At 29.7% G+C, this 10773-nt stretch overlaps 1 protein-coding gene across 1 annotated transcript; it reads right to left on the bottom strand.

The window, feature by feature from the left end:
- Positions 1-77: 77 nt before the first annotated feature.
- Positions 78-10532, bottom strand: LOC108735178 (TGF-beta receptor type-1-like). The gene is made up of 8 exons (XM_025977452.1): positions 10100-10532; positions 9878-9998; positions 6709-6848; positions 2674-2910; positions 2388-2618; positions 1170-1290; positions 796-954; positions 78-562 (listed from the first exon to the last, which is right to left on the bottom strand). Exons 1-8 carry the CDS (start codon positions 10158-10160, stop codon positions 379-381), a joined length of 1254 nt encoding a protein of 417 aa, XP_025833237.1. The 5' UTR covers positions 10161-10532; the 3' UTR covers positions 78-378.
- Between the last annotated feature and the right edge of the window lie 241 nt (positions 10533-10773).

Below are 10773 nucleotides of genomic sequence, written 5' to 3'. Positions count from 1 at the left end.
AAATAGTATAATATTTCAAGATAATAAATAAATAGTTTAATAATTGCAGAAGGCGGTGAAACAAATTTCAATGTAAAAACTTTATGAGAAGTATGTATATGTAAACTAAATATTATTTATATTTAAAAAAACACAGAAATTCAATTTAACCCGAATTTAATTTAACCAGGGTTCCCCTAATTCATAATCTAATATTCTACTAACTGCACTTAACTAAACTGTTGGGTCGTTATAAGAGCAGTATCAAAAATTAATGAGTCTCTAAGTAAGTTAAATGAAAATAGGAGAGGATGTATTTATGTCAAGGAAAGTAGGATAGGTTATTTGAAATATATGAACTAAAACAATTTCTTACGTAAAGCACTCGTTTCTCTGACTTCACATTTTCAATTCTTCCGACGCTCTGAAGTTGGCAAGAGTCTTTTTAATCCTCAAAGCGGTCAGTCTGGCCGTGGCGTTATGATACCAGCATTCTTTCATCAACTTACTCATGACATGCAACGCTTCACAACTTTGCCAACGGTTCGGTATGCTAGGCCTTTGGCGTTCAACACAAACCACCCTATACAAAAAATCAAACATCAGTCCGGCATAATTAAAAAATAAAGAGCTTGTCCTAATTTCAATAGAATTACTCCAAAACTAATAATTCTAATTAAAAGTACTCATGATTCCGACAATGGGAATTGAATCCCTTAAAAGTTCAATTTGCAAATTTCAGGCTTCTAATTCACACGATTTCTGAGTAAAGTAGTTGAGGTATGTTATCTTAATATGAATTAATTAATAATATACCTTCTCATTTCCTCAATGGTAGGATCTGAGGGTACGGCATCATAAAACGGCAATTGGTACTCATCATAAATACCACCAACATTACACCGTCTTGATATTTCCCAAAATATTAGCCCTAAAGCGTATACGNTAAATCGATTTAGACTGGCTCCTAGTTGTCTAGGATATATAGTATTTAAAAAGATATATGACCAAAAGAACATAACGGAAATAATACAGAACCAACTATAAGAAATTACAAAAGAGTAACTTTACTGCAAGATTATTGTATGTTACATATACTGCACATAAAAGATAAATAATTTTAACATTCCTGAACTTGCAATAATGTTACACTTTCAAAATTATATGTATATCTGTATGAGGAAATATACCTGTAATTATATAAGATAACACCATCCTTAAGAGTGGCTGAAGTGTAACAGTATCCATCTGTGATGCATGTGTAATTTTTGTCTTTACATAGATCACATTTGCATTTCAATGAGAGGACTCCTAAAAGAGTAATATAATTTTAAAACACCTTAATTAACAACAAAAAATAATCATTATGGAGTTCTCCAATTGACGTTAAATTACTTGATGATAACACTCACCTGTAATAATTTGGCATAGCCAAATTGAGCAGACAGTAAAGTATAAGGCAGTCCTGTACATTTTCAACTTATGTTGTCATGTACCAGTAAAAATATTACACTTATACTACAAAAACCCCTAACATAACAGTCTATTTACATAAAAACCTTCGACGAAAACATTGTAACTCGATAATTTGCAACTTATTATTTTTCTGCATTTTGTTAACTACCTTAACTACATTATTTTTCACGATTTTAAGAATAATAGAAATAATTAGTTTTCGTGTGTTCCGCATATATCGAGCGCACTCTTTTCACAAATAACAATTACTTAAAAAAATGTAATCGTATGATTATACTTATCAGCCATGTTTTTTAAGATTACTTTGCCACGTTCTGTCGAATTAAGTTGTCAAATATCTTAACAATCGTTTCACAAATAGATGGCATGATGCATGATATTCAAAGCTGTTTATAAATCATTCGATCGATTATATATGTATATACCTGCATATACCTACATTTTTAGCATTTTTTTTTTATCAAATAAGTGAATATTTTTTAAACTTTTGCAATTTCACAGTTAGATTATGTTTTTAACATTACATAGTTATTTCCTATCAAGTTGTTGCAGTAAAAAATAGGACAACAATACAGTGAAATTTAACAATTATTATTGGTCTCATTAATGTTTTGTTTTGGCACAGATATATGTTTCGGGTATTTAAGAAAGATTATCAAAAATTTATTTTTTCCATTTTAAATACACTTATTCATTTAAAAAATATTGATCTATGAATTTGAACCGATCATAAATTTAGATGAACAAGAGATTGAATAACTGATGACTACTTCAAATTTTGACATATACATGTACGCAGAATCAGATAATATTATTGTCAGTTTTGTGGTTTTGTCAAATGCCAAATAGCACATATGTCAGAAAGTTCTCCATATTGTTTACAGGATATATTTCAGCAAAACTAAATTTTAAAAATTGTACCCATATCATACCTTTATTATCAGCTGCAATAAAACCTAAAATATTATCATGACGTAACATAACTGTCTGATAAATTTCAGCCTCCCTAAACCAAGACCTTTCTTCTCTAGAGCTGAATATTTTCACAGCGACATTTTCTCCCCTCCAACGACCTCTCCACACCTCCCCATATCTACCCTGCCCAATAATTTCCACCAACTGAATTTGGCGAGCAATACTCCTCTGTACCAACAAAGGTAATCCTAAAAATCGTTAAAACTGAGCAACATATTATTGTACAATATGTTTTTATCTTACCAGATCCACTACCACTAGTCGTCATTTCGATCATGTGCTTCAAACTGACGCCGTTCAAAATGGGATGATCGGGGGCTTCGATGCTATCATCCCCTAAACCTAAATGATGATGCGTACTTCGTTTGTTTTGATAATACAGATAAATAGCCATCGCTATAATGCAAATAACGAGCGTAGGAAGAATTATTACAACTGCTATTTCTATAGTACCCAACGACGTGTCCGATGTAGCGTTATCTAAATTATTAAAAAAATATATATATTTCAAAAACAATGGCTTTTCATTTTTTATTATTTTTTTTGCCAAACCCTAGAATGGCACTGTAAACACAGTAAAATTAAATGCATTCTTTAGGCATGAATTAATAATAGATTATAAGCGTCTCAAAAGGTAAACAAAATATTTACTTTTGGAGGCGCTTTGGTTAAGTGTTAGTACACATATGTAAATTGTAAAATAGAAACAAGTACAAAGGCTAAAAAGCAAAGCTCCACAGAAAAAAACGCAAAAGATCATGCAAAAACAGTTAAAAACAATATACCTGACACAAGTCGGACTTGGTTTCGATCGGGCTAGATAGACGAAATATCAAACCGTTACCTACTGTCGATAAAAACGATTTTATATTATTTAAAACTTTCTTGAATTGCAACAATCACTGCTATTTGCTGACAATCACAGAAACGCTTGGTCTGTACATAATAATTAACAAAACATTGTGAACTACAATTATACTGTCTTTTGAGAATGGTGTAAAAGCCGAAACGATATCGCTAAACGAATAAATTCGTAAAACAAAAACAAAGTGTTTATCTTTTCTATTATCTATTACAATTTTGTAATGCAAATATAATATGATCCAAACTAAAAATTTAGATCCTTGACATCAATTATTAAACTGCATTAAAAATAGGAGGAGACTGTGGTAAATATTAATTAAAAACTTAAAAGGAATACTCACTCCTAATTACCACAAATAATTGGTAAAAATAAATAGTAATTAGGGGTGAGTATTCTTTTTAATTTTTTAATGTACTAAAAATACAAAGAATATGAAACGCTATAAAGTTGTCAATGTTAAACGTATACCATATAAAAATGTAAAATCCTCCTTTAGACTTCTTAATCTGACATTTGAAACATGAAAGAAGTTTAAAGTAGGACAACCTGGTTTTTAATTTTCCTAAAAATATGTCTGCCTCTATTCTGAAAAGTGTACAGACCAAGTTGAACCCACATTGAGACATCCCATTGAAATTTTTGAATTTAAGCTAACCTGGAGGGAAAGTAAGTTTAAGTTTTTCATTACAAAAATCCTCCTCATTGCAGCAATCCGAGGCCCTTTTTTCAATCGTTGGATAACCATATGTTACTGATTCCTTGCAATAATACAAGGAATTATTAGTCGGTGAAAAGTAAATGTTACTTTTATTCCAACATCTATTAAAATTGATATTCTTTATTAATTATATCACATGGTTTAAAATTTCGTAAAAATTTAGTACTCTTGTTTCTCCCATAACATTTTTACAACACCGTGAAAAATAATAAAATGTATTGGTGAAATAAAGTTTTATCAGACGTTTCATTGCAAATTCGCCATTTATAACTGTCAGAAAATAGTCTCACTAGGATAAGGTATACGTTGTTATATGCGCACAAAACATCAATAAAAGTTAATAAGAACATTATACAAAGTAAATACTTATATATTTACATGTTATACTTATGTTTACTTTTGATTACTTTCAAATGGTGCAAGTTTTCAAAATGTCATAAAATTCAAAACGCCAAGCAAATCAGCCTCAATTTTTTTTATACAATAAAATAAACAACAAAACTGACCATTCATGAGCTGTCACTGAAATATAATCATTGCAACTAATTCTTCTAAAAAACAGAAGAACTATTTGACTGGTCCAAAAATATAGTATGCACCAAATTACACAAATATCTCAATAAGTCAACTCAGCTCAAAAATGAGCATTTCAAATGAGAAAAATTACTTTTTAAACAAAAAATTTCCTATACATAACTCTTCCACTTTTAGATCAGTTTGACATGGTCATTTTCTACTTTAAATACCATATTTTTTGCATGTTATCTCTGGCAACACTGAGAAATGGTTTGATAATTCTGCAAAGAATTTGGCAGTACGGATTTTTATGCGTAAAAAATTGCAGGCGGATTTTTATGCAGAAGAAATTATTCATTCATAAAAGATCAAACCAAGAAATCGAAATTTGATAATACAATTATTGTTAACATAAAACTATGTTTATACATTTTTTGTGTTTCTGTTCAGACTTTTAGGTCATCGTTTTCCAAGATTATGGTTACTTCAAGTGCTTCCCTGATTAAAAATTCACCTCAATCATCTATAAAAGAGCCACAATCTTTCAAGATGACACACGAATAGAACCACTTCATTGCTATGTCTTATTGATATCTTTCCTTCACATAGCTTTCGAGGTTTAAAAGAAAAGTAAGTAAAAACCAAACCCAACCCAGGTGAGTGCATTTTTCTTTTGTTTATAGCAACATGGACCACAAAAAATTATTATTTTTGGTTGGTTTGATTAGCTATGGGTTGGGTTTGGTTGTTTTAATTACACAAAGCTATACAGCATACTAAACAATTACCTCGTTATAATAAAAATGTTTGGTAATTTTTTACATTAGTTGACATTGGAATTGAGACATGAAGTTTAGTCAGGTAGGTAGTACTCACCAAGTGAAGTAGTGTAGTAGTATTTNTCCTCCTCATTGCAGCAATCCGAGGCCCTTTTTTCAATCGTTGGATAACCATATGTTACTGATTCCTTGCAATAATACAAGGAATTATTAGTCGGTGAAAAGTAAATGTTACTTTTATTCCAACATCTATTAAAATTGATATTCTTTATTAATTATACAATCCAAATAATTTATATTATAAGCTGGAAGAAAATAATATACTCTAGTAAAAAACCTTTTGTCGCTATTACAGTTATGTCAAAAAATATTAATAATAAACAAGGGATTAGTATTTAACAGGATAGCGATAAGTAATATGCTAAAAAGAAGTAGCCAGCACCATCAATTCTAAACAAGAAAAAAAAAAAAAAGAACCTTATTTCGGAGTACAATAGTACAGTATAGTACAATTATCGCGTGCTGCTGAGAACCAATAAGTTCGAAATCGCGATCCACGTCTGGTAGTTTTGATAAAATATTGATCAAGAAGTCAATCTTTTTTATAATTAAGAGCATATTGGAACGCAGAAAAAATGCGATGTAGAGCTTCTGATAACCAAAAAACACGAAAACAAACTACTGCAAAATGATAAGAGAGGATAACAAAAGGCTAAAAAATAATAACTACACAGCCTAATAAATAGGAGTTTTCCTAGTTTGCATATCGCATGCATATACGTATACTGAAGATCCACGACAGAAATAAATGATACAAAAATGCAAAGAAAAACCACTGAAATTTTAAATAATTTAAAAGAACTGAAGAAGAGACCGTTTATTTTTGTTTACAAGTCGATTACATTATGTGCTTTGATAACTACGTAATTATACAACAATTTGGGTATCTTACGGGAGATAAAATAATCGCAAAAATTAAGGGCAATAAACTTTAAGCGTATGTTTTACTTTGTTTACGTTTAAGTTCATATTACGATAGATAGTTTTACGAAATTATAAATTAAATCGAACCACATAAAAACTACATGTAACTACTGCATACTAATTGAAGGTAGGTACAGTAATTTATTATACACAGGGTGATTATTAACATTCCAATAAGAACAAAACCATTTTCTTTTTAATTCCTTTTATAACAAGCAAATCCTTGTAACGATCAATCTACTGAACAACCTCTCTAACGTTAACAAACCACCCTACATATTAAACCCGTACCACCGAGAGGAGAAAGTAATAAGTTGCAGAAAGTAATGCCTATTTAGTCCAGAGAGCATGTAGATAAGTGCAACAAAATGTGTAAGGCCATATAAAAAATAGTTATTCTTTTTGTTTAGAATTACCTTTGGGTGTTAATTTGGGTACAAGACGAATATTGCAGAAATCCCTGTCATTGCAGCATTCCAAAGTAAATTCGTGATGTATGGGGATTTGTTTATGGCAAAACATGGGATTCCGCATTGGAAAATTGAGATCCAGACACCTAAATTTTCAAATTTTGATTGGCTACTTTTATCCGCTCACGACCAAGATAAAAATCAAATAATTGCCCGAAACGTTAGAATTCAAAAAATATTACATAAAACAGCCAGTCTTTATTCTTTTCGGGATGGGAGTGCCATATTTTAATTTACCAATTTTCGCCATTAGAGTAAAGATCTGATAAAAATGAAAAAAAAAAAGTAAGTAGGTCGTAGGTCTGAATATCAAATTACAACTATAGTCAACAAGAGCATAAGAAAAATTATTACTGACTTGTAAAATGCTGAATATATCTAAAGAATATACGTAAGGACATGTTGTTTAATTCGCTTTTTTTGCTTATTACAACAACAATTAATAGTAATCACCTACTGAAACTACCATTTTCATGAAAAAGTATTTATTTCCTTATAAAAAGCTCACTCAGAAGATAAAAAATTAAAGAAATATTTTATGAGGATTCATTTTTCGAAAAATACTTTAAAAAATATAACACTCCCGTGGGATAAAGGACAACATGAAAAGGATTACCGATAATATCCGGAACATTTCATGGATTACCAGATGCCATTTGAGCTGCTACTGATACGAGAGGCAAGAACACTTTAAAAACTGTTACTGCAAATGTTAATATACACACTACGTAATCATGCAATGAAGTTTTAAAGTACCTAAAAAATCCGATTTACGGCAATTCCACAAAACAATTAGAAAGTAATAAGTTATATTAGATGTCTATAAAAAATTTAGGTCTTCGTGAATAAAAATATTAAATAAACAGCTCAATTCTAATAAACGTCCAAAAGGAAGGTATGTTTATTACAAAACTGCATCTGGATAGTTGAAAAGAATAAAATCAGACGGAAGTGACTTAAAACCATAAGTAAATTTGGGAAATAAATTCACCAACCTAATAGGAATTGAACGGCTTTGTCTAATTATTTATTTGTTATTACACCATCAACTGTTTTCTTAATTTATTATTTTAATACAAGTTTTATTTTCTATATGCCTACGTAATTTATGTAAAATATAGTCTTTAAAGTCAATTTACCTTGAAAATTCCTCTCACTTAAGGTGAAACATAGGTATGAATAGATATTTAAAAAACTTTGTTACTTATTTATTTAAATATGAAATGGAACCAATGGGATTTAAATGTTAAAATTGCACAATAGGTTCTAAAAACTAGACTCGAGCCCTTTATTTAATCTTTCTAGCCCTTCGATTGGGCTAGGTATTTTAGACCAAATTAAAAATTATAGAATAGAAAAATAGGTGATATTCATAATACTCGAAGGTTCTTCAGTAATACTTTAGTTAGTTACAACTCACAGTAATATACGTAAGTAAACGGGTATGTTAGCTCTATTTTTTAAATTATTTTTGACGTAATACTGGCAGGGGGAAGGCACACTTTTACCTGTACCACTTGCAATTACGCCAGTTGTAGTAGATCGAAAGACAGGGAGCGGTTTTAAATTCTGATTGCACAAATCAGCAGTTTTGCAGCATAGATGCGTAGAAACTTTTCCATCTTGTTTGCACCAGTGTGGATTTTCCAGTGGTGCATAGTTGCTTCTGTTTAAACATCTAAGTGTCCACCCAGTTCAAAGTTAGTGTTCTAAATTCACTCCTGACTTAATTTTCGTTTTTTTTTTTTGTTTTAGTTTTACGAAAATTTCGACTTATAACGTTCGACTGTTTGTCGACTATCCATTGAAAAAAAAAACTATGCCCCCTAACAATACCGTTAGTAATATGCATAAAATTGAATGTTTAGTACACTCTCACATTTTCAAAGTAACCACTCCATTTGAACTATAAGTAGAATCACAAACTTGCGAGTGTATCTTTTTTCCTGAGGAGCTACTCGCTCCTTGATTACAGACTCAAGTATTTGTATGCATAAATCTTCCAACACTACTGATCACCAATGTTCAAAAATTGGAGCGTCCTTGGTAGCAGCTACTAATTAATAGAAGTAGCTCCTCAGTTTTTGGAGTAACTACTTCCAAGTGTGAACTCAACTTTTGCATATCACCAAATGACAGATTAAAGAAACATGGAAATACTTATTATTAGATTCATTTACATATTTATTTATTTTTGCCAATTTATAAACCACGTCTATATTTTATTGGAACTAAATTTTAGACATGAATTCGAAATGAATCTACAGGTAATTAAAAAGAAAACCAAAAAAAAGGAAACAAATATTGCATACCTACTTAATTCAAGAAAAATGCAAATTTTCAAATCCCTTTAGTCAGTAAACATGATAAAAGTATAATAATTTTTTATTAGAATAATCGCAAGCAATTATATTTGTTTTTTATTTTATATTTGAACGAAAAACTTGAAACTTATCATAATGTTTTTACTGGTTTTAGAAAAACAAAACAAATACAATTTTTATGAAACAGGCATTACTGTTACATTACTTCATGTAACCTTTAATTGTTTATAAAGAATAAATAATATGCATATAATATGTAGGTACATAAATTTTATATTCTGCCATTTAACTGTATATACTGTATACTGTATAACCAGATTTTTTAGTATAAATTATGTAATAGATTCACTAATTACAATTAAACTAACTTTTTGTTTGAACTTTAAATTGTTTAATGAAACCCGTGAGTTTTGTTAAGCTAATATTAGTGCTTGAATTGTAAAACTTTTAAAGGCGACGTTTTTGTTTAAATAGTGTAATTATTCATAAACTTTCTTTGAGTGTTAGTACACATCAATTTGGTTGTAGGAGGTAAGGTAGGATTTACTAAATCGATTTAGACTGGCTCCTAGTTGTCTAGGATATATAGTATTTAAAAAGATATATGACCAAAAGAACATAACGGAAATAATACAGAACCAACTATAAGAAATTACAAAAGAGTAACTTTACTGCAAGATTATTGTATGTTACATATACTGCACATAAAAGATAAATAATTTTAACATTCCTGAACTTGCAATAATGTTACACTTTCAAAATTATATGTATATCTGTATGAGGAAATATACCTGTAATTATATAAGATAACACCATCCTTAAGAGTGGCTGAAGTGTAACAGTATCCATCTGTGATGCATGTGTAATTTTTGTCTTTACATAGATCACATTTGCATTTCAATGAGAGGACTCCTAAAAGAGTAATATAATTTTAAAACACCTTAATTAACAACAAAAAATAATCATTATGGAGTTCTCCAATTGACGTTAAATTACTTGATGATAACACTCACCTGTAATAATTTGGCATAGCCAAATTGAGCAGACAGTAAAGTATAAGGCAGTCCTGTACATTTTCAACTTATGTTGTCATGTACCAGTAAAAATATTACACTTATACTACAAAAACCCCTAACATAACAGTCTATTTACATAAAAACCTTCGACGAAAACATTGTAACTCGATAATTTGCAACTTATTATTTTTCTGCATTTTGTTAACTACCTTAACTACATTATTTTTCACGATTTTAAGAATAATAGAAATAATTAGTTTTCGTGTGTTCCGCATATATCGAGCGCACTCTTTTCACAAATAACAATTACTTAAAAAAATGTAATCGTATGATTATACTTATCAGCCATGTTTTTTAAGATTACTTTGCCACGTTCTGTCGAATTAAGTTGTCAAATATCTTAACAATCGTTTCACAAATAGATGGCATGATGCATGATATTCAAAGCTGTTTATAAATCATTCGATCGATTATATATGTATATACCTGCATATACCTACATTTTTAGCATTTTTTTTTTATCAAATAAGTGAATATTTTTTAAACTTTTGCAATTTCACAGTTAGATTATGTTTTTAACATTACATAGTTATTTCCTATCAAGTTGTTGCAGTAAAAAATAGGACAACAATACAGTGAAATTTAACAATTATTATTGGTCTCATTAATGT

This window comes from Agrilus planipennis, unplaced genomic scaffold (assembly GCF_000699045.2).
Source record: "Agrilus planipennis isolate EAB-ADULT unplaced genomic scaffold, Apla_2.0 scaffold27, whole genome shotgun sequence".
Lineage (NCBI taxonomy): Eukaryota > Metazoa > Arthropoda > Insecta > Coleoptera > Buprestidae > Agrilus > Agrilus planipennis.
Note: the sequence above shows the minus strand (reverse complement) of the source record. Positions and strands in the feature narration are given on the sequence as shown.